General features: G+C 34.8%; 1 protein-coding gene and 1 long non-coding RNA gene across 3 annotated transcripts in view; both read left to right on the top strand.

The window, feature by feature from the left end:
- FUT8 (fucosyltransferase 8) overlaps positions 1–7,743 on the top strand; it is a 92,384-nt gene extending 84,641 nt beyond the window's left edge. For both annotated transcript variants that reach the window (XM_027885911.1, XM_027885920.1), the window contains 2 exons: positions 1,285–1,435; positions 5,826–7,743. In XM_027885911.1, the coding sequence (XP_027741712.1) occupies positions 1,285–1,435; positions 5,826–6,143 (469 nt within the window). In that variant the 3' untranslated portion in view covers positions 6,144–7,743. The remainder of the gene's footprint in view (positions 1–1,284; positions 1,436–5,825) is intronic.
- Positions 7,744–17,085: 9,342 nt separating this feature from the next.
- LOC114059459 lies at positions 17,086–24,956 on the top strand. The gene is made up of 4 exons (XR_003571667.1): positions 17,086–17,163; positions 17,396–17,436; positions 20,844–20,941; positions 24,903–24,956. It is a non-coding gene; the product is annotated as an uncharacterized LOC114059459 (long non-coding RNA).
- Positions 24,957–25,793: the final 837 nt, after the last annotated feature.

Raw genomic sequence — 25,793 nt, 5'->3', positions numbered from 1 at the left:
GTGATGTGTGTCCAGAGTGTATTCACATGCTGCATTGTCTTATAGACTTTTTGAGTTTAAGCCTTGTTTTGAGCAATGTTTATCATAGATGTTTCAAACTTTGAAACATCTGGTTGTGGGTTTAATTTATTGTTGCTCCAGCATTACAGGCAGGTCTGTATTTTTGTTTTTCTTTATTAAACAGTATCAGAAGGATTAATTCTTACAGATTTAATATTAGCTGCCTTACTCTCTTATGCAATGCATTGATTTATATTTGCTATGAAGCTGTAAATTTGAAAAAAAATTGTTATATAAATATATGTAAAAATATATATATGTATGTATTTGTTTTATAATTAGCCCTGCAGTTGAAATTTTGTAGTTGACTGGTTAGCCGTTTGAGTTGCACTTCATGATTTAAATATAATTAATGTGTAACATCAATGCAATTACCACCTTTGTTATGTCTTTAAAAATGTGATAGGGGGCTGATTGAAAATTTAATTAATTCATTCTCCTTTTCACAGTTTCTTTCAGATGCAGTTCCTCAATACAGAGGCATAAATATTTTGAGAAAGACCATTACTTTTTAATATTTTTAAATTGTTCTTGTTACATGATAAAATCTTTTATTTTAAAAATTATATAAAACAAGGTTTTATATTTCAAATAAAATGTTAGCACTTAAAATAGTACTACTTTTTTTTATAACTAGAATAGTGTATTGGCATGAAACTTTACATCAATTTCCTTTTGATCAGTGAATTGTGAAATTTATTCTCCATGTGGCTTTAAGAACTATGAAAACGTTTTATTATTTTTGTTAATTTAGATCAATTTATTAAATATGTCCCTCTTAAAGGTGACTGGAGTTTTTTGCACAGTGTCATAATCAGTATCTAACAGACAGTATTGTAGTAAATGTAGTCTAGTTAAGTTAGAATCCCAGATCCTATTTAGTCGAGAAAACTAAGTGATCTGAGTATATTTCATCTAAAATCAGCATATCAGCATCATTAGCGGAATGTGGCATATACTTCCTGATATTTTTTTGCTTCCCCTACAGTGTTACATATCAGACACACAGCATCTTTTTATTTATTTTCTCTTCTAGATAGAGGGCTTGATTGGAGGCAGCAGTACCATTCTACAGGGTTCAGCAAAATTGTAATTCCCTTCCTGTAACGCAGAGACTCAACACAAATTATCGAGCTTAACTTGCAGCAGAAATAATACTTCTTAAAAAAATTAAAAATAAATAGAACAAGACTATGCTGTTAACAGTGTGTTGTATTTTCACAGGTATCCAAATTATGAATTTATCAGTGATAACTCCATATCCTGGTCAGCAGGACTTCACAACCGATACACTGAAAACTCTCTAAGAGGTGTTATTCTGGATATTCACTTTTTGTCTCAGGCAGACTTCCTGGTCTGTACATTTTCGTCCCAGGTAAACTGCAGTGCAAATACAATGTAGATTATATGTACCAGTTTTAAGTCTTAGTTTTCTTCATACTTCTGTTATCTTGTTCTCAGTAATCTCTCATGAAAATTTCAGGGAAGAATCAAAGGCTTGGTATTCTGTGTGAACATTTAGAGGACTGTAAGCATTGGTTACTTCTCCTTAATTAAGTTACTGCCTTAATTAAGGCATTCAAAATAAGCAAGAAAAAATATCAAAGAAGTTTGAGTTTCTTGTTTTGCACAAAGTAATGTATAGCTTGTGTCCCTCCATTTCTATGCAGCTTGGTAAGGCATTTGAAATAGATAAAAATAATTGTAAACATGTTTAACACCTTATTTTTGCAAGAAGGAAATATGTAGCTCATTTCCATCCATTTCTACACATCCATTCATTCTACTAGAATTCCAACATGTCCGCTGTTGCCTTAGTTGATGGTGGGAATGAAAAAGAATAAAGAACATTGACATTTAGTTTCTCTTCAGTCTATTCTGTTTCTAGCAATCCAGTGGCAGCATAATGTGTGAATTCTGACCCCTGTAATCGGTAGAGACTTCTTTTGCACATAATTATATGCTACAAGCTTCCTTTGTTGAGTGATATGATGAAGGAAGTTGGAGTCTAGTAGGAAACTGAATCATGTGATTGTCATTTTTAGTGTTTGGTTCTTTATTGCATTATATTGTACCTTAATTCCATATATCATTGAAAGCTTTTATAAGAAGCTGTTTTAAGATTAAAAGCGCAGCAAAGAGTCACCAAGCAGTATTTTGTGACTGATATGCTGATCCACCTGATTCAAATATGTCAAGATATGATTGAAATCAGATTGAATGTTTTTGACGTGCTCTTGTCATATTCTCTTAGGTGATACAATCACATGTGATTGTACTGTTAGATGGAAGCGGACACAAAGCTCAAAATAAAAATTAACTTAAATTTTTTTTTTCCCACAACCTAAAATGTAAATTGCCTCCTATCCTAATTACAAATAAGTAACAAGCATAATATTAGTACTAATTTATGGTCAATACAGTGATATGTTGATCTTGACAGGCAGAATTCTTAATAACATTACCATAGCAAGAAGACAGCAAAACCACAAAAGAGTATAGAAAAGCTTCTTATCTTTCAATCATCCTTGTAGATACACTTTATTTACTGTTTACCACACCTTGTAAGAAGACCTTTTATAGCATATTTAGAAGGTTATTAATATAGACCGTTTCAGACCAAGACATGAGTAAACTCTGAAGTAAAAATCTTTAGTAAGAAAAACTTGTGAGGAGCCATCCACTTTAATAATAATGTTTGATTTAGCTGAAGCATATCCACTGAATGCATATCCCAGTGAAAGAGCTAAGACCTAGGACTGGATGTCTTACATGGCACACGTGCATTGGTGTGGAGACAGTTCACATTGTGAAGGAAGAATCATGTGGTCTTGGATAAAAACTTAATGAAAAATCCGTAACATTTTCTGCTAATTGTATATTTAGATAGCTGTATTAAAAGTGATAAATGTTTGTTTCAAATAAGTTCCTGGGAATAAACATAGTTTAAGTATAGGTGCAAATGGCTTGGACAGAATATGCTGTTAGTTAATTTGGAGTAATACTGAGAGAAGAATACATATATTGAGAAGAAAAATACATCAACACAGTTAAGGTGATGCAGTTTGATCAGGACCTCTGGAGGTTGTCTGGCACAACCCCCTTTGAGGGTGGGTACCTTTGTGGTACAGGATATCTTTGAGCTTTAGTCTCATTCTGCATCACCATGCATTTGACAATCAACATGTTTATTGGATAATATATTTGATTTTCCAGAGTTGCAGAAAATTCTACTAAAGTACAGGAAATCTATATTGGACTGTTACTCTCAGTAGGTGAACTATGAATTTGGTCCAATAGTTTACTTAATTTATTCTGGGCAATTTCTTGTGCTTTAATAATTCAAACTCTTCAAAAAGAATTTAACACCAGTTTTTCTGGGCATGCAATGATGTGATTCTCTACAGAATCTTCATATATTGGGTTTTTCTAAGGTGTATTGCAAGTATTCCTACTGTTCATAAAGTTTTCTCTTTTATGGGTTTAACATTTAATTCATTGATTTCTAACATTTGAATTCCTGTCTCTGTCTTTTCTTCAATGAAATAAACCCTTTGGTAGTTATTTTGGTGTTAAAGGTAAGCAAAATCAGGCTGTTAAAGACCATCTTTTGTCCAAAATATATGATGAGAAAGTAAGGTTGAGAGTGTTTTCTAATTTGTTTCCACTGTGATCTTGGACTTTCTCATTAATCAATTGCCTGCTGACTTTTTTCCAGTTTCCTTTTCTTGCCAGAAAGAGCCAAAACTTCATTACAGAGGTATTAAGAGAAAATGGCACTGTATGAGAATAGAATCAGGAATTCCCCTGTATTGTTTTATGCTACCAAAACTAAATGAACACTGGTATAAGAAGAATAGATATTTCCTTAAAATACTATTGTTAAGAAATTAGGCCCATCAAGTGATGGCATGTCTAGGGAAACAACTTATCTTGGCACTGTATTTCAGCAACATCACATTAACTGAGAGGTATAGAAAAGTCACATGGTAGTTACACAAATCATAACACAATAGCAAAATTAGGATTATACATTAAAACATTTCTTTTCTCTTTAGTCTTCATTTAGGTGAAATCATAGCTCCCATTGGCTGATGTATTTTATCTTTATCTCATTTTCTCCCAGAATTTATTAATATTTGTATTTTGCATTGTACAAGTAAGTGTACAGGTTGCAAAACAAGTGGATCTATGAATAAAAAATGGGAGACTGGCTTTAGCTCTATTTCTGCATGTGGACATTTTGCCTATTGTTCTTAACAGTTTACAGTTTAGTTATCCAGATTTGGTGCTACAAAGGAAAAAATTGCTGAGAGCAGATGTTGAATGTTTTATGTCAGATATGCAGGATTCATTTGCTAAAAAAGCATTTCTACTGAAAAAATGTAAAATCTTTAGGGATGTGCGTGTGTGTGTGTTCTCTTCCTGGGAGAAGGGAACAAAACATCAAAAGCATTCACAGAAGCTATAAAATAAATAAGCTTTTACAAATGTATATGTAATCAAATTAGTTTCTACAATATGATGTGTAACAGGTACTTCAAATAATTAACTTCAGCCTAATTTTCTGAAAGCTACCTCTCATAAGTTAGTCTAAAGTTCAGATAGAGAGGGATAAAAGGAAATCTATTACATTTTTAAAGCAAATATGTCTCTCAAAGAAGCTAGGAATATACAAATATATCTGGTTTGACTGATCAAAGTTCTATTCACTGTATCTTCAAAGGGAGAAAAGTAAAATCAAGCTTTACTGTATTAACATAGACTACAAATTATGAAAAAGCTCAAACGCTGCTTCATATTGAAAAAATCCCCTGTAATATTAGTTTATCAACATTTATCAAACTTAAGCAAAATCAGGGAAAGTAACAGTAATAAAGATCAGAAATCAGAAAACTTGCAGTGACCAAGTCAGACACCTGACAGAGAAGAGCTTTCCAGCCAATTGTTGAAAAGAGCTTTGTTTAATATAGTGGCAACTTTAATAATATAGTGGCAGCCTTTTGTGTTTCTGGCAACTCTGAGAAATACAACACAATTCTGATGTGGGAACCTGTGTTCAGTCTGAAGAAAATTCTCTTCATAAAATGAGATACAATGACAAGTAAAAATGCATCTTTCTTCTCACCAACATCATTGTCTTGCTGGAATTCAGTTTTGTTTACTTGCCTTGTAAGTTGCCAACAGTTATAATTCTATCACTGTTCTAATATTATAATAGCATTTTAAAGCCTTGGACTTCTGGAACTGCTAAAAAAGCAAATATAAAGCCTCATTATTGCAGGATAAATTTAGAAAATGTAAGTTCTAAAGGTTCAAAGGGAAGTAAATAGAGTTTTTAGTAGTGGTAGAAAAAAACCTAATTTGCTTTTACATTTGACTGGCTAGAGATTGTTCATTTTAAAAAGCAGGATTGCTAGAGTTCATATAGATATTTTCAATTTTTACTGAAGAGTTGACTGGTTCTAATAATTTACCAATTTTTTTATCTGTTTACCAAATCTGATCACCAGAGGATTAATTAAAAAGCAAAATTTCATGCATCTTGTTAGCAAATATCCAGTTTTGGGGGTGGTGGTGCTTTGGTGTGTGTTTGTTTGTTTGTGGGGTTTTTTTGGTTGGTTGATTAGGGTTTTTCTTTTTTAACTTGGGCATTCTAAAATTTGATCTTCCTGGGAAACTTACCATACACAGGTTGCTGATTTCTGTGATATATTGCAGGCACACACAATGTTAATGACTTCTCTTCTGTTTTTATTTCTAAGGTTTGTCGAGTTGCCTATGAAATTATGCAGACGTTGCATCCAGATGCTTCAGCATATTTCCATTCTTTGGATGATATCTACTACTTTGGGGGACAGAATGCTCACAACCAGATTGCTATTTATGCTCATCATCCACGAACTGCTGATGAAATTCCCATGGAACCTGGAGATATAATTGGAGTAGCTGGAAATCACTGGGATGGTTATTCAAAAGGCATCAATAGGAAATTAGGAAGAACAGGCCTGTACCCATCCTATAAAGTTAAGGAGAAAATTGAGACAGTCAAGTATCCTACATATCCAGAGGCTGACAAGTAGATTAAAAGGAAGACATTCAGCAGTAATTCTCCATTTTGATTGGTTCAAACCAGTCAACAACACACTAACTAATGGTTTATATGGGATTTGAATTTGCATTTTAACATGGAGTTAAAATCAAAGCCTTTGCAATGAAACTGGATAAGAAGCTGAGAACAAATGGATGGGCTATTATCTGAACTTACTCTTAAACATTTTTGTTATATGCACTCTCACACATGCACACACAAACCCACATATAACAGGAAAACTGTTGTTTTATACTTTTTGTCTCTTTTCAGGATTTATCCCAGTCATTAGTTTTACATGAGCTTTGGGCTCTTCTCTCTGCCATTAATTGACAATAATGTTCAGACTTATAACACTGCCACATTGTGTAATATGAGTGACATGAACATATTTTGTATGTGCAAAATTTAAAACATGGTGCCTATATTTGAAAAGTTTGTGACCTTTTTAGAAGAGCCATGCCTATTTCACAATGGGCAAGAGTCAACTTTCATCTGGTGTTACCGTGACCACTGAACTTGCTTCAAACAAGATTCAGATTTCAGAGTAGATTTCTTTACAAGTTTGTTGTTTGTTTTTTTTTTTTTTTTTAGCATTTCATTGATCACTTCTCATCATTAATAAAATAAAGGATAAATTCAACAATAAAATAGTCACTGTCTGTTAGGAACTTTTGTAAACAATGCCATGAACAGATTCTTTAATAGTGATAATATTTCTGAACGTTGCTTTTGACTGAAAAAAAACCCCCAACAACCCCCCAAACCCACAAAAAAGGGAAAAAGTAACTGGAATTTCATTGAATTTTAAAACACTTATGTAGTAAAATAATTGTGTAGTGGCACAGTGCTGCTCAGTTTTGTGGACAGTAGGTAACAGCAGGCTGACTTCAGCAACTAAATTTCTTATATTTACTCTTTAGCACTATTTTTTTACCTTCTATGTTTCTCTTCTGAAATTAATCCAGATTTTAGGGTATTATAGGTGGTCTCTTATCTTTTTGGCATTGAATGTAGTTACTTTGAAGTAAAATACTTCAGGTTATCCCATTTATAGAACCCATCAATCTGGACTACTTTAAAAAATTTCCCCCAAAAATAGTAGGTTTGAGGAAAATATACACAAGGATGAATTTTTATGCATGTCATGAGGTTGTTAGTAATTCTTAGTGTTCTGAAATCTTTTGCTAGTCAGCTCTCTATTAAGAAAAGACAATTCACAAAACAATTTTACAAACAAATTTATAGATTCAGGAGTTGTGTGTATATATATATGTATATATACAGAATATGCAAGATAACAAGAGATTGTTTCCAAATAAGAAGAATATTAATAGCCTTTTATAGGTTCTAGTGCAATCCAGTCTGGATTACTGGAAGTGCAGACAATGTTTACTGTTCAGGGATTGAGAAAATGCCACGTGAATAAAGATTAAAAGAGTGTGGCTGGTTGACCTAACAAAGCAAAAATATATTTAGCTATATTTATGAATAGATGAAGGACTGTGTTAACATAGTGAATGGAGGTGCTTGACCATTAATAAATGTTAGGCTGAAAAATAAAAGGAAATCTCTGGCAGTGTGAAGTTCAGCAGCAGGCTTCCAATGAAATAGTGGTGAAATGGAGCTGGATTGGTATGTGAAGGAATTACAAAGTGGTACTCTGACATTACTTGCAGGAGTGATCCCATAGATCCGTTCCAGTAATGTGATCCTTAACTGAAAAACTGCTTTGTGTCTTGAAAGAGAGTAACAAAATCTAAGTTGAATACTTCTGCGGGGAAAAAAAGATACATTGATCGTACTATTAAATAGACGTCATAGTAAAAATGAGCATAGATACCAAATGAGACTTGAAGACTGATTGAAGGATAATGGCAAATGAGTAAGAATGACCAAGAAATGCTAAAGATGATGAATTTTCGTGATGAAAGATGCCTAGGGTTAACTGGTGTTTCTGTATCTTGGAACTAGAAGTGGTTTCATGTTAGTTTCCTGTCTTAAGTGATTCTGATAAATTTTCCACTAACTTAGGCAAACATGGAATTTCAGAGTTAAGGTAGGCTAAATTATAATTTTTAAAAAATTTTATTTTGAATTGTACAAGTAAAGTTATTGCTACTTTCTTTTTCAATTTGAAAAAAAATAATCCAGACTCATGCACGTTTCTTCCTCAACAATTAAATCAATTTATTATATCTTTGTGAAAACTAATCTAATTGTTTCTCCACAAATACTATGTTATCAGTTTGATATTTATAGATATTGAAAACGTTTTATTTTTTATGCTCTTTACTTATGACTTCAGAGCTCATAATTTCTTGCTCATTTCTTAGAGTATGATTCACAAATAAATGAACATATGAAAATTCCTCCATAGTCAGGTAACTTAATTGAAAATACCACTAAAGAAGATAAATAACACAACATCTAGGATGAGTCTAAAGGCAAGAGCAGATCTTCTGATATGGCAGTGAGAGAACTGAAAACACTGATGTTATAGAAGATGTACCTATACAATGTGGCAATTCCTCAGCAGACTATATCTGACAAAGTACTGGCAAGGTACACATGCCTCCTTACATATTCTGAGTACCTAAGAAATAACTAGGTCATCATCTTTGAGAAAATGATCATGAAATGATACAAAATTATAGAATTACTGTTAATAATTCAGAAATGTACTAATGTAGATGCTATGATCTTATTCCCTTGGGTAGTATGATCCTGTAATGCTTTTACTTCAGTACTTCTCAGAGGAAGAAATCTAGCAATACTCTGCTTGCTAGATGCATCTATTTCTAGAGATTTCTTTCAGTTAAGACTACCGATTAATTATGTCTTGAAATCCTGGGACATTGGTACACTAAAACTGAATTTGTTTTACATTAAACAAAATGAATATTTGAGACTTTATTCTCGGTTACAGTGGAGTCCAGGTAACATGTAACATCCATGGGTAAGTGGAAGAGAGAACCCCAGATTTTAACTGTAGCTCACAGAAAAGTGAAATAACAGAAGATAAAAATTTTGTCTTTAATACCTGAAAGAAAGCTGAATCTTTTGAAGGTTGTGAACTCATTAAGATACTAGCCAGAATGCTTGCAGGGAAGCAAGTGTACATCATGTTTCTTCTGTTTGCCTTGTAGCTGTGCAACAGTCCAGTCATGTAATTTTTGCCTCATACCAAACCACCTTCTCAGACATCCATAAAACAAAGAACTTTCATACTCTCTTAACTACTGTTTAATTAAACTTTCCTCTTTAAGAAACATTTGTATTCGTGTGTGTGCATGTTGTGTACATAAAAACAATATGAACAGCACTCTTTTGTTCTTTGCTATTTTACATTATCACTGTCACATTCTCTGTAAAAACTTACTTGCCAGGTAAATGTAGTCTCTGGAAGCTGAATATTCTACATGCTGCTTACCAGTCAAGAAATTTATTCTGAGTAGTTCAGTTAACTAGTCTTCTGTGACAGCGGTGCACCTGGGGTCATCATCTGAGGTTTGCTGCTACCACCAACCTGAGTTCTGTCCTTGATTTGGCCTGTGGTCAAAATGCATGGGGTTTACAAGCCTTCTCTACCAACATCCTGCCCATGTGAACTGTTGAGTGTTATGGATTTGCTTATGAAGGATCATGTTTTATTTAAAATTTTTAAAATATTTTTAAGTGTTTATCTTCAGATAAGTCTTTTGTTTATCCCATCTATCACTGAATTTTAAGGAAACTTGAAGGAAACCATTGAATTTTAAGGAAACCAGAAAGATTTCTCTCCTAATTCAGTTTTTCAGAAAGGAGAAGTGGTGATACCTTTCTTACAGAGATGTTCACAATGTAAAAGTTTCCTCCATAACAGGTTTTATGTTTCTTTGGTATGCAATTATAAAGTAAGGATCTTGTCTTCTGAGCTAGGAACATAATAGAAAATAAGTAGAACATTTTTGTGAAAAATTCTTGATAAGGGGAGGTTTTCTTTCATGCAAGTGGAGTAGCACTTACCTTTTGGAACCTTTTCCAAACAGTGAATTGGGCTCGTTTTTTCCTGGTCGTTTGTATCTTCACAATGTAATCTCTAGTGTGTCTGAGGAATGCAGGCAAAACCAATTTGCTTAGTCTGGGAGATGGGAAGGAGAGAATCTAATAAAAAAACACAAATAAGCATTTCAATACTGGGTTAAGGACCTCTGCTAGTGAAATCAATCTGCGCTTTGCCAGAAATACTTAGAATTTGCTACCTTCCTTTTGATTTTGCCTAATACAACTCCCAGTCACATATATCAATGTCATGCTGGTCATATCCTGATTGTTGGTTGGTACTGTGTATATTACAGTTTTATTCCTATTTTGGTGGCTTGGGATCAGGTTGTCAAAGGGCAAAAGGTTGTGTGGCTTTCTTATATTGAAGTAAAACTGCATTTTAAACTCACAAAAATTCCATTTCCCTAAGATGACACTAGAATTGTTATTGTAGTCTACAGACTTTTGTCAAGGTCCTCTATATGTACCTGCAAGCATATCTGGAGCAAGACTGAAGCAAAGAAAGTTATGTATGAATATCAACTGTATACAGGTTGTGTTAGACTTCATAGTATCCTGTTCATGTCTAAAAAGCATGAAATGTGGCACTGCACGATACAAATAAGAGGATAGTATAAAATTCCCAGATCTGCAAAAAAAAGTTGCTAGTTCTGTTTGAATGCATCACTGGTTGCATTCACTGTGTACAAAATTATTCCAGAATCTAAATATGTAAGACAGAAGTCTTTCAGCATTACTAAAGAATCCCATCCACTGATGTGTTCACGCCTTTTGGTACCATGTTTGCTGTTCAGTGGAATTCCTCTGTGTTGTGTGCTTGTTTCCTTTGACTCATCTTGTCAGCAGAATCCTATTGCCACTGCAAATCAAGCAGGTTTGGACTAGAGCAAAGTCACGACAATGTTTGCACAAAGATGTCTTTGCCGTTGCTCAAAATTAACTTCACACTCTTAGGCTGACGCCTTAGGAAAGGCTGTTGAGGGAAGGAGCTATCTCCACTGGACTATACATGTTTTATAACTACTGGCACACACATGTACTGGTTTTACATTCAGTTTTGCATTATTTTCTCCCTTCATACAGACTTGAGATTTTGCTTTCATTTTGGTGTATTTATGAAAGGTTTTCTGAAGCATGGTGAGATAAAGTCTCAACTATCCTGCATAGACCTTCCCCCATTTCCTCTAACTGCCCTAAAAACATCCTTCAGTTGCACCATTTTAATAGAATCAGCTAGATCTATGTTTCCCGAAGACTATGGAATTTTTTTACTCTTCCCATAGCCCTGCTGCGTACTTGCATCTGATCCTGACCTACCTTGGTTGTAGGAACCTTTGTCAAACCTTTCTTCTTTGCATATTTTAATTTCCTTGCCTAATGGTCATTACTTGACTGAGAGTCCAAGAGGTAACAAGTGTCTGTATTTGTTTTTTCATAATAACATTGGAAATTGTATTAATGGCAGATTATTTTTTTAATGAATTGCATTTTTTTTGTTTTGTCCTTAATTGGTATAGTCAAGGATTCAGAGTAAACACTCAGTGCCTGAGAAGTGTTTAGGGGGCTTACAAGACATAGAAATTTCTTATTTAATCACGTTTACAGCTCATAGCATGACAAGTATCTTGACTAGATGAAAGATGTATGGCATTCCCTGCTCATTTTTGCCTAGTGCTTGAATTATACACTTATGCTTGCAGCTTAGTTTGCAGGAGACACAAAGTGAATGCTGTCTTTTTACAGGACCATATGGATAATTTTCTTCTCTTCAACCTTATTTTAGCTTGGTTTTAGTGTTCCTGCTCTCTGGCAAGTTTAGTGGTTTTTTTTGTTTGGTTGGTTGTTTTTTTCCTTTGTTTTTTGTTATGATTTGTTTGGGTTTTTTTGTGGGGGGGGTTTTTTGTTTGTTTGTGTGTGTGTGTGGGTGGGTTTGTTTTGTTTTGTTTTGTTTTTTATTGTTGTTCTTGGTTTGGTTTTTGTGGGGTTTTGTTTGGTTGTTTTTTTATAATACAGTTGCAGTATTCTCAATTACTGCACTGCAAACAGAGCCACAAGGATATTACAGCCCAGCTGTGAGAAGCCACTGAATGTTAAGATTGCTGTGCAATTCAACTGTCTACAAAAGAAGCCCAAGTATGTTTGTTGATACATTTCTGGAAGAGTGGAAGGAGATCAAAAACCAGGACATCCTACTTTGTTCTTTGTAAATGGGAAGGAATTGGGCCTGCGTTGTGTCTAACGCAGATGCTGGAAAGCAATTAACTAGTTGGTGGAAGTAGTTTGCTTCTCTACTTCAGCTTATTGCTGGAGAATGAACTGAGACAAGTTTATAATTCTAAATCTGTGGCCAGTTTGTAACATCTGTAAAATTTTGTTTTCACTTGAGAATAAAATTGTTATACACAATAAGTTCAGACTTGCGGGATGGAGTTCATTGTGCATTAGCATTTCTTCAAATGATTGTTGCTTATGACTATTATTCAATTATTCAGCAAAGATAGAAAAGTCTTGTTGGGCTGGCTTGACCGTTTTTTTAACCTCTACATCAGTAGAGATTATGCAGAGGCTAGCACTAATGAACTTCATGTAACAGATTTAGATTTGATGGATTTGTTTGCTTACTTGTGTCTTTTGTTTATATACAACAGAGAAAAATGTTTTATTAATACTACAGAAGGATAGTTACAATGCATCTACCTGCTCAAAATGTATTTCTTTAGGGCTGCTAATGTGTTATGAGCTACTCTTTATTACACTCATTCATATTAGCTGATGTTTGTATGTTTCTGAATGTTATTGATAGCAAATTTGTATGTTTGGTTCTGAAACAGCACAGTGATTTAAGAAATTATGTTGTGTACTTTTTTTGCTCTCAGTCCTTCTCTTGGAAGTTAATAACTGACCATGCATATGCTGAATCTATTCCATTGTGAATTAGAACAGGTTCATAATCATACTGATTGGTTTGGTAAATATTAGTCAATGAGAATTTTGGCAGTAAGCTTGAATGTATATCCTTTATTTCTGTGCTTTTAAAATTGAATGTGGGAGAGTAAGTGTAAGGACCATTGGAATAATGGGCTTTTCTCACCTTTTGCTGAACTGTCTAGAGCTTACTGATGCCTGTTTTCATTCTCAAGAAAACACATTGTAGGAATATGCTCTCAAGATAAGATGCATACACAGTTATATATCTCATATGAAGGGATAAAATCTGTTGAAGAGTCTGGAGAAACCTCCAGAAGATGAGGATGTGAGCAAGGTAATGGTTGGCTTGATATGAAGGTGTTTATCTGCCGATGTGATTACTGGAGGTCTTGTTATTTTTCTCTTCTTGGGCTGCCCCTTAAGGATTCATTTAACAGACATACCTTATTTTGTCATGACTTCATGCTGGATGGACATTGGTTCCAGAACATTCTGTTCCTTTCTAATAAGATGCATCTTAATAAAGATGCTCTGCTATACTATCTCTGTAGTAAAACAGTTTGGAGTTTTTCAGTGCAGTGCTGTTATTCCCTCTTCAAAGTTTTGCTTAAGGGGTTTCTTTTTAGTAAAACCACACACAATGGTTGAAAAAAAGGAAATAAAGTCATTCTTTACTGATTTGAGTCTGATATGCTTTGCTGGCATACAAATCTACAAGGTAGATTTTAACTTCTCTTCTGCAGCAAGTAGCTTACTACTGTTGTCTGTAGATGACAGTTTGATGCTGAAAGTAAGCTTTAAGGCTCTGCAAAATATTTCTGTCTCTGGTTGCTGTCTGAGAAAGAGGGGTGACCCCTCCTGACAGTAGGCATATGGCGTCCATAAGAACTAGGTAGGGCTAATTCCAAGTGATACAAGTTTTTTCTGCCAACATTGTCACTCTTTTGCCTAGGTCTCTTTTATCCAGCTTTGCTTTGTTTTAAAAGTTATCTTGCAGTGCAGACATACAAGGCAATAGTTTTGGCTGATTGAAAGGGAATTCTAAATGACTTTTCTAAGCGTGCTGCTAGAACAAGGCACAACAATGTCCATTAATCTCTTCGTTTATGCAATATTTTCTCCAGCAAGTTCTCTACCACTGGTGCCAACTTAATTTTTTATTTTCCAACTGATTGCCTCCCTGTCTCTTCTTATCTACAGTGGCCTTCTACTCTGTTCACGTAGATCTCAAAAAAACCCTGCATATGCACAAAAAATGAAAACAGAAAGTGAAATGCAAAGAAGTTATCACATCTGATTTTTTCATCAAATTTTGTCTTCTGTATATCACATTTTTGAATTTAAGTTCTCAGAAGAAAAAAAAAAAAGTAAATTTCGTTTTTGTTCAGACTTCTTAGTCCTGAAACAATAGACAAAAAGGTTTCTAGGAGTAAAACTTTTCCAAAACCAGTAGGTCATTTAGGCCTAACACAAACATGATAAAAAATACAAAGCTCATTAAGTTCCTAAAAGTAGAACTGCATGGAAGATTGCTCTGAATGCCAGAGTAGAAATACACAGGATTATAATTTGTTTTTCCCCTGGTTTTCTCCTGTTGGTTTAACAGCTCATCTGAGTTGCTGCTTATCTGTGACAAATTGGCATTAATTAGCATCTGTGGAAACTGGACAGACTCTTCAGTGTGCAGACTGCATCTCAGAACAACCATATGAAAGTTTATCTCGAGACATTTTTAATCTTAATACAAAATTGCCTTGATATTCTGTTATACTATTTAATGTTTTTGCATCTTGAGGTTTTCAGATAACCACTAGTGGGTGGTATGTAACATGAATGATAGAACTTCAAGTATATCCATCTGGAAGGTGTAGGAACAGCTGTTCGTGCATAAGGCAATATGCTGATATGTCAATTAATCATTTTGATGTCACAGGATGTACAAAGTGATCACTGTTTACTGCATAGCCGTATGGCTAGCAAATGATTTGTGAAATCATTGTCCATTTTAACTGAGGTGTTTTTATTAAAGAACAGTGGCTATGACTAACAACGTTTCCTTATTTTAGTTTGAAGTCTCTTGCTTGTTTATTATGGCACACACTCAATGACTGAATAATAAAGTGTGTGAACTACATTTTACTACTGGACACAGGTTCAAAGGGTAGTTGGATCCCATCCAGATCACTTAAATTAAGAAAAGAACATGTTACTGGACAAAAATGCTCATATTGAGTTCAGTGAAAAGTGTCTGATCTGGAGTCTTCAAATTTTGTCTGGGTAAGATTTAGTTTTCGAAGTAGTGTGCGTGGGGAACAGTGCCCATGTTTTCTCATTATTAGTATTTGAGGAATTTTATGTTGCTGATCTCAGAATTCCTGACATATGTCAAGATTCTCTTTGTTTATGACAATATAACAGCAGTATGCTACAGAAGCAGACAAGAGTGTTTCAAGTTCCAAAATACTTTTTCCTTCTGTATACAGTATTTTTGGTGCTCTGGAATGGATGCATGCGTGCATCATCAGATTATCATGTCAGTGCTGAATTTAAGTATCTCTAGCATGCTTGCAACTGGAGAAAATGTTTTTCCAGGAATCACAAGAGGAAATTCCCTAGATGAGTGATCCTTATTTCCAGCAGTAGCATCGATTAGCTACTTATCTGCAATGAAGGGAAACAAGCCTCTTTTTCAAAGCTTGGAATCCATGTTTGCCTGAGGATGAAGTTAGGTAAAGCACTTTATACTGGCAATTTCTTCGTAAAAAAGACAAACAGAGTTCACAGGGTAGTTCAAATTATCTGCTCATTTTCTGGGAAAAAATGGTAATTTTTTGACTGGTGACAAAGTGTTAGTTTCACGCTGTAACGTTTTTCAGCAGTATCTGGTAAGGTTGCTTTTGTATGCATTTCTGACCTATCCAGGCTGTGTTCAAGAAAAGGTTAATTTGAACATCAGGAAAAATATCTTAAAAAAGAAAAGGAAATAAAAGGGGGGGTGTGTTTGTTTGTTTAATTGCATCTTATGATGATAATGGCTGTAGTTTTCCTTGTAAGCTTTGGAGCACTCCCAGGATTTACTTCATGAAAGCAATTAGATTCTTCTGTCCTTTAAAAAGCAGTATCCTTTGTCTTATACTTTAATAAAATTTCTAAAATTTTATCTTTGCAATATTCTTCATGCATGTGTTGTCTATCTTTTTGTGATAAATATGTTTTTTAAGACTGCAGTAGCTAGAACAGACTTTTGGAAGTTTTGGTATCAGAACCCCCTGAGATACATGTGCATAATCTCTGTGTTTCATCATTATAGAGTTTCAATTAAATCCTAACCAAAGCTTCTGAAAATACTGATAAATATACAGTGCTCAGGTGTAATAATGGCTTAATCTTGACTTGGTTTTGAATAAAGTTGTTCAAATTTTGTCTCTTTTAAGAGTCTGATAAGTCTTCTAGTTTGCACCAGAAAATGTCACACTAGATATGAGTGGAGTGCAGTGCTGTGACTGGTCAAAGACAGAAGTGCCTGGTGTAATTCCAGCATGTCCAAAAATTTTCACCAGATTTTCTCATTGGCAAGTGCAAAAAAATAACATAGACTTCTCTGAAATCTTTATCTGAAGTATTTTGAACAAGCATTGTTCTGAGTATGTTTTCTAGTTAGTCATTCCTTCCATCAGTACTGAAAAAGGACTGATTTCTTACCTCATTCATTTATTGTTTGGGATAAAATAACAATTGAATACTCAGGTCAAGAAAGAGAAAAATTAATTGCCTCTGTCTAACAGATTTACCTTGGTAACATGCTGTTCCCCAAGGTATTCCATTTTTTTTTCAACTTTCCTCCTTGCTTCATATTCCTGTGTAGCTTACAAAGTCCATAATGATAAAGAATTCCTTTACACGATGCATAAATGGCTGAAGTGTACTTATGAACTGAAGGGTCTCGATTTCTGACTTTGGGTGCAGGAGTGCATGCCCAGCCCCAGTGGAATGCACATTACAGCAACACATCAGGAAAAAAATAAGACACTTTAGGAGTGTGTAGTTGTCTTACATATTTATTCTACTCTTGGGTTTGTGGTGTTGTGGGTGTTTGAGTTATCAACCACTGCACTCTAGGACTGTAATAGCTCTTTTTAAGGGTTTAAGAAAAGAAAAACAGAACACTCCTCTGCCAGTTATTTCCCTCACAGTCATGTTTAAGAGATGTTTATTAGCAGTGCTTTTAACTATAGTTCCCAAATTCATTGTGACATTTTTCAGTTTTAGCCATCACTGACTTAAGATTGTTTATCTATGTTCTAGAATGGGTATGTATATCATTCTATCTATGTTATTTTAGACTGTATTTTGCAAGAATGTTGTTAGAGCAGACTGAGTGCTTTTATGGGAGAACTTGAGTCACTCAGTTTAGGATTTATTCCCTTATTACAGGTATTTACAAACAACAGTGACTACCCTGAATGTGCAGATAGCAGTGTAAATGATGAATCTTTGTTCCCATTTAGCCCCAATCCTTTTGGTTCCAAGATCCCTATAGCTTTATAATTTGATCTTACTGGAACTGGAGCCTGCTCAATTATTTTCTTGAAAGCAATGTTAGTTTTCTTTTTTTATTAAATTAAAAATTATATTATCATGAGGTCCCAGGGAGACCTGAACTGCGAGTCTCATGATATTGAACTAGATACAAAGTTTGGCTCAGAGAAATTGCAGTGATTCTAGCACTACTGCAAAATCTTGTCTCCATTAGTACCAGCCATCCACTTGCTGTAGCTATTACTGCAATGTAGTCACGTCGCTGAGAGAAGTTACAGAAGTCCCTCTCTGGCTCAGCAGAATTAAACTGTGCAAATTAGTGAAACTCAGAGAGTTTCACTCAGAGAGTCTTACTTTGAGAATTTAATTACTTGAAGGTCAAAATTAATTTAATCTTTACTCAAGTTTAGGGAAGATGTGCTAAATGCAACTCAGCTAGCAGTTTGCTTTGTTGTACTATAAAAATCTCACGTCCAGCACTGTTCCATATATTCTTGTGGTTAGAGAAGAAGCCCCAGAAATTTGTTTTCCATATGGTTATATCAATAGCTTGTGCATACGTGAAGCTCGAATTGCAGTCTCTTGGTGGAGACTGCACTTAGACAATATGGTATCAGAGATGGTAGTTGAAACCTAGTGTTATGTTTAATGAGACCCTTGGATTTTTGCATGTATTTTTCAGGTGTCTACAATAAAAATTGAATGTTAAGCAGTCTCATGTGAAGAAAGGGAATTCAGGAAACAAGAGGGAGACAGAGGCATCAATCCCTTAACCATACTTATCTTTAGGCACAAAGTGCATAGCATTCTGGTGACTGAGACTAATTATGGATGAAGAAAGCTGTTAATATTTTTAGTGAATAAAATGTCTAAAATAAATTTTGATTTATGACGTGAGGTATGTGTAACCTCTATGCATGCTGAACTGTCCCTGTAGGTATGGTTGTAACTATCTATTGCAGCTTGCTAATTTCTTCTCTGAAGTTGTAACAATCTGTCTCATATTCAGATTGATTTACCATTTTTCCAGTATAATTTATTCGACTGCATTATCATTTATGCATACTATGGTTCTCTCTTTATTTCTTTATTTCTTTATTTTCTCTCTTTATTTCTTTATTTTCAGTTGACCCTTATCAACTTCTCTAGAAGTTGACCCTGATAAGGCTGTAATGGCTGGGAAATGTGCCTAATTTGAGCATATATTCTATGACTCTAATTGTCTTAAGTGTTATGAATAAAACTGTCATCAGGTGGTGATCTCTGTTTGCAATTGCCCTGACATCATTTAGATTTAGTTAGTGGCAGGACTAATTCTCGACTCCCAACCTGCCAGTGTGTAATACAAGCCTTAAAATCAGTGAAACATGTTTGAGTTCGTACTGTGTCATCATTTATTGACTGTGCTAGTTTATTTTTTCAAGGTAGCATTCATATATTAGGAATGAGATTGTGAAATCTAGACTGAATTGCATGTGCCAGGTAAAAGCACAAAGCATTTAAACCACTCTTGCATGCTTGGATCCTGATTTTATAGAAATGAAACACGTCAAAGAGGAGGAAGAATTCTGAATCCTGAAGATTAATTGATAGTGCACTCTCTTGCAGCTAAAAAGTCCTTGTAGCTGGTTTTGATCCTTATTTTTTAATGGCCTTAAGTGGTTCAACTCATTTAGTTTGAAAGGGAACTTATGTTTAGGTTTCAGCTTCCAAGAGGGCTTAGCTGATTTTTGTATTATTACATTTTACCTTGTTAATTAAAGGCACAGATATGCATTCCCATTTCAGCACATATTAAACCCCTCTTGGAGAATGATTCCCCCCAGCATCACAGCTCAGAGAAGCAGGTGTGTGACTAATGTTCAGTGAGGATGAAAACATTTTGTGACACATGCTCAAACAAAAAAGAAAACATAATCATTATTGCTGGATAATTATAAATTAATACAGTTTTGCTTGAATAGTGCTTTAATCCATAAGTGCTAGAGGGTAGTAGAACTGTAGAAAAAGACTATTTCTCAATGGTCTGCTACCTGTACTCGAGTCAATTATTCAGTCAGACATAGTTCAGATAGTTTTTATGCACCAGGTAGGGTAACAACAGCAATTTAACCATAGTAAAATGAAAGTTGTCATAGCCTGATTACACTTTCATTCAGTGTAACCCTACATTAAACACACCTACACAACACTGAGGTCCTAACTGTAGGTGCACATGAAAAAAAAAATTACTGTTGACTGCATTTAAGAGCTTGGTAGTTGCTCTTTTGAGAATATGTCTTGAAGACAAAGATTAATGTAAGATATTTTTTTCCTTTTATACCCCAATGGCTATCAAGCCTAATAAAAGCCGTTTGGACCATTCAAATAAGGCTACCTAGTAGTGCTTAAATGCTAATTAAAGAAACTTATCATCTGGAATGGGGAACTTTATTGAAGTCAGTTCACAATTTTAGCCTTTTCTGCTGACAAGCTATTATATTCTAGAAATGATAGGTTAATTAACTTACCATAGCCATGGGGGAGGTACTGTTTGCTTTGTTTGTCCTTGAAAGAAAAACAGCATCTTAGCAGATAAACTTAACAATCTGTCCTGTGAAAAAATCCTAAGTCAGTGTGCTCTTTGAAAAATGGAAAGTTTCTCACGTCTGTTTACTTGTGACAACTATCTCTGTAAAAACTAAATTTTAAGGGAGATTTTGAGGATATTTAATGAATGATTTATTTTGAATTGAGTAGAATCTTTATGTTTATACTTCATTCTCCTAGGACTCTTCCAAAGATAAGGTGTGATAGATAAAATGTTTTCTTTTTGTTTGCTACCTGTCATTTTTGACCTGTTATGCCTTGTTGGTGGATCCCTTTTAAGATAAATCTTTTTAGCATGCTCCCTTATCCCTGTTTTTAAGTGTTTGGATGCTCGCTATTTGAATAATGTTGAGATTATTCTAAGAATAATCAATTCTCAGAAAAACAATTTGCTGCCGAACAGAAAATCCTATAGAAGGGATATTTTTGGGTGTTTTGTTTGTTTGTTTTTTTGTGGTTTGGTTTTTTTTTTTCCCCCCTAGACAAAGTCTGTTTTCCACTTTGCCACAGAAGGGTTCAATTTCTGTCATACCTTTTATTTTTCCCCCAGTTTTTAAATACTTATTTAATTTTTATTTAAGCCATACAGCTCTCCTGCAAAGCACTGCAATATTACTTTCCTGACAAGGACAAGACTCTTCTTAAAAGATACTCCTCTCCATAGCATTAAGTGAGGAGCCCACTGAGGTAACATAATTTGAGCAGGATAATGCTCTCTGCACTATTAAACACGGAGAGTTTAATTCCTGATCATAACCTCAGACCAGAAGCAATGAAGGTGCTAATCAATTTTCCATCTTTATTCTCGTCCACTCAAATGGTATTGCAGTGAACGTATTCCAGAAGTTTCACAGAGTCTGTGTTGCAGTTTCTGATCATTGTATTCATCATTCAGATTAATCTGACATAAAACAGGATTAGCACAATCCCCATTCAAGGTTAATTCAGACAGCTACTGTGAGTACTGGTATATTCAGTCATCTTTGACAGGATCAACAGTCATACCTGCCTGAATTTAAAATGGAAATGTGTTCTGTGAGACTTCTATTTCTCACCTGTCTCTGAAACCAGTGGAAAAGACAGGGACAAGGAAGATTTACCGTTGTTGAAGGAGGGTTAGTTTAGGGAAGATTTGAACAAACTGTGTGTATGCAAGTCCATGATCACACCTGACTCAGCAAGTGCTGATAGAATTGGCTGATGTCATTGTGAGGTTACTCTTAATTGGTTTTGAACTGTCATTGTGTTTGGGGGAGATTCATAAGAGCTAGAATAAATCAAATGTCATCCTTATTTTCAAGAAAGGCAAGAACAAGGATTTTGGGAGCTACAAACTGCCCAGCCTTGCATCAGTCTCTGGGAGGTCATGGAGCTGCTAATCGGGGAAACAACTTCTAAACATAGTCTTGCTCAACCAACCAGACAACCTGGAAGGTTGACTGGCTCAGCAGAGAGGAAAGCTGTGAACTTTGTTTGTCTTGGTCTTAGTAAGGCTTTTGACAGACTCTGAAATGCATCCTTGAGACAAACTTATGAAGTAAGCTATGACTAGAGAAGTAGACAGTGGGGTGGAGTGAAAATGAGCTGATATGCTGAACTCAAAGGTTTTTTATCAGCGGCATGAAGTCTGGCTGGAGTCTGGTCACTGATGATGTATCCAAGAGCCTAGGACAGTTCAACATCTTCATTGATGACTTGGCTGATGGGGAAAGAGTGCGCCTCAATTTTATAAGTGACACAAAATTGAAAGGAGGGGCTGGCAAGCCCTGCTATTCAAAAGGACCTCGACAGGCCAGAGAAATGGGCTGACAGGAATTTGATGGAGTTTAACAGAGAGGGGTGCCAAGCCCTGCACCTGGTGAGGAACAACCCCATGCAGTGACCATGAATAAAATTAAGGTATTCAAAAATCTGCTATGCTGAATGAGCTGGAATTTTTCATCCTGGAGAAGACTTGTGGGGAAGGAATCTTATCAGATATTTAAATGTAAAAAGAGTATCCTCCTTAACCAAGAGGCACACAATGAGGTCTGTCTGTGCAAGTATAAGAAAGACCTTAACAATCTAGAAGATCTTTCAAAAATAGGCTGGAAAAGTTGCTGAATCATTGTAGGACATTTGTTGAGAACAACGTTAGCGGTGGCTTCTTCCTACTCTGTAAGCATAGCAGCACGTTGTAAGCCCTTGTGTTTCAAAAAAAGTCACTTAGGAGATCTATCTTGCTTTTAAAGTCCCTTTTGACGGCAGCCAGACTAGAAGAAATTGTTGATGAAGATTTGCATAATACAGTCCCCAATATAGTCCTGAAAAATAGTCAGGTAGTAAAAATTGTAATCTGTATCCATGGTCATGGAACTGCATCTGCTTACCAAAGAAATTGTATATAGCCAGATTGGTTTTATAATTTGTGTAGCTTGATCATAGATTAACTGTAGATAGTTCCACATTAGGTTGCTTCTGAGTTTAGCTGAATGGTGCAGCTGATGAGCTTGCTTTGGTTGTGCAGTGTTTTTAATGCTTACTGATACTCCTGACCACAAGGGTATTGCCCTAAATTTCCTTGTGTGCTGAACATAATGTATCTGAGAGAAGAGATTTAAGCAGTTCTGACACTTTTTGTTGCATATTTTTTTTTTTGCTTCCCTGAGCCAGAAATCCTAAGTTCTTGAATCATTATCTAAAGCTAGAGTGCCTACATAGACTCATGGAGTTGCTGCTTTCCTTCCGCTTCACAAGTTTTTCATCTTCAATGGTATTAACATATGCACTCATCTCGCTTTTTTAGCCCCAGTAAATATTCCAGCACTAACTAGCTTCTTCGTGTATGTTTTCACTTAAAACTTGAACAGATCATGTAAAACGAAATAGAGGGGTCTTTAGCGTGCATTTTAGTGTTTAAGTAATTTTCGTTTAAACATGCCACATGGGATTTAATTTGAAAAACTTCAAATATACTTGGTTTTTTTCCTGTAATAGGAGTCAGAGTAATTGCTATTTTCAGCGGATAACTAGAGGATCAACCTATTAATAAATGGTGATAATTTCATTTGTGAGATTACTGAAGGGAAAAGGAAATGTTTTGTGTGATACCCATGTTTGTTCATAGTGTTCATTGAGTATGGGCTCTTAAAAGTTTTTTTTATCATTATAAGAACACCTAGAAGCTCGGCCTCAGGGTTTGGGGAACTATATACACATGCAGCAAAAATAGATCAATGCCTTGAAAGGATTTTAGTTCATTCAAAGAAATATCAAATAAACTTCATTGGTAAGTATAAATTCAGAGTTTCAGAATAGAGATAATTGTGTGGGACGGTTACAATGACCAAAAGCTTATTTACTATATTACATTGAAAAGCCTTAGTTCTGTAGACTAGTATGTATGCAAGAAGTTGAAAATGTACATACTCAGATAAGATCTCTAAAGGACTTTCAGTTATTTTTTTTGCTGCAAGAGAAGAATAGAACTCATTAGGTAGAAAGTAAAAATGAACACTGCACTACTAATTTAGTTATGAAAGAAACAAAGTAAGAAATGTGGAATAATTATTAGGAGCGCTGATAGTGAACCCTCTCTTTAAATTGCTAAGCATTTTCCACTGTTAGATTTTTGTAGTATGTTGGGTTTTTTTCCTCAAACCTTTAATACCTTACTGGTTTCACCAACCTTTAAAGTTTACCAAGGTCAAAGACCTGCCGCAGGAGACAGACCTTTTGTAAATATTTCTAAATTCTCATTGAATTATAAAATTTACAAGTTACCACTTCCCTGACTTCATTTGCATTTCAGAAAGAGATTTTTGTAGGCTGGCAAAATGACTGAATATAAAGACTACAAGTCCATGCTGCTGCTGTGAAAAAACAGTGTGTATTTGAAACATTCAGGTCCTGTAGGAACACCAACAGCAGACAGGAATGATGCTGAAAACAAAATGTCATTGATTGATGATTGATCACCTGACCCAACAATATATTGATTTTAAAGGTAAAGGAGGAGGGGAAAAAAAAACATCTATGTACTTCCTTCTGTTCTGCCAGTCACACTGTGTGCCACATTATGCCATTTCCCACTCTATTATGAAGACATTTGTTCAATTGCAAACGTTATTCTGATTCTGAAATCATGTTCTCAGACATGGATACCTTAATGAATTTTTCTTTTCCTTTGAATCTCTGTGTTTTCATAGAGTTGCTAATTACATGTTCACATGATTTCTTTCTAGGAGTTGTGCATCATGCAATACATGAGATTTTTACATATAGGAAAAGATTACAACCTGATTTGGAGCTTTTTCTGTAAGGTTTTATTTTTTTGTACTGCATTCAACGTAAAGTAAAGAAGGAGCAATAACGCTAATGAAATGTGACTCCTTGTTTAAAATTTCCGTTACAAAGAAAGAGGCAGCATGAGGAAAAACAAGTGTAATATGTTTTTCTAGGAAAAATAACCTCTGTTCATCCGGAAAGCTTACTCCTATCCTAAAGGAAAATAGCCATGGGATGTGGTGACCTGAGCTGGTGGAGATATCATTCTGTATAACTTATTAGCTACATTTTCAGTTTTGGAATGGTGCAGAACATTTTCACAAAGTAGTCTGAAAATGTAGGAAGAGATAGGTGGGCTAAGGGAAACCTGCTGATTTTATAGTAAAGATTGGATGCAAGAAAAGGAAGTACTGGAAAGATCAAAGAAACAGCTCTTAAAGAAAATGGGATGTGATAATAGAGTAAGTTATTATAAAGTTTTTCAAGTTAGATAAAATATCAGGATCTTAAATTTAGTGAGTATACATAATAAGTGTGTGCATTTGGAAATTTACAGAAAAATAAAAACAACTATATATATGGTAATACTTTTGTGCTTTTTATTTTAAAATGTTTTCAGTGTAATACTTGCAGGAGAATAGTATTTTTTCTATTAACCCCCAGCTACAAAACATAGAAGACTGAAACCATGACTGCTAAGGCTGGAGAATCCTCAGAGGGTAAGTGTAGTAACTGGGTGGGACCAGTGTGTGATGATATCTGACACTTCAATCTTCAAGTTGAGTTGTTGGTATTAGTGTTTATGAAACAGAGAATGCAAGCAATACAGTGGACAAAACCATTCAGGATTCCCATATTAACTTACTTGATCATATTGGACATACTAGTCATGAAAGATACTGGTGAAACATTTGATGGAATCTAAGGAAAGAAAACACACATATGGAGAGGCTTGGTGTAATTCATTGTTTGCACTAAGTAGGGCAAATTTTCATTTACCTCTAATTTTGACACAGATACTGTGAAGGTTAAACACTTGATGCATAAGTTAATTTTCTTTCTGTTATGCAGCTCAGAATGTGAATGATAAAGCATTTATGACAATTACCTGAAACTATATTACCACATTGTCTTGTTCAGCCCTCAGTCTCTGTTGTGAACTTTGAAGGAAATATGGCCCTAAAAGTGTTTGAGAGGATACTTTTTTTTTTTTTTAAATGTTGTTAATAATGCAGAATGTAAGTAACAGCAAGTTATGAAAAAATGCATGCTG

This window comes from Empidonax traillii, unplaced genomic scaffold (assembly GCF_003031625.1).
Source record: "Empidonax traillii isolate 1590-97213 ecotype Southwest subspecies unplaced genomic scaffold, ASM303162v1 scaffold11:size2795301, whole genome shotgun sequence".
NCBI classification, from domain to species: Eukaryota; Metazoa; Chordata; class Aves; order Passeriformes; family Tyrannidae; genus Empidonax; species Empidonax traillii.
The sequence above is the reverse complement of the archived record's forward strand: the minus strand, read 5'-3'. Positions and strand labels throughout refer to the sequence as shown.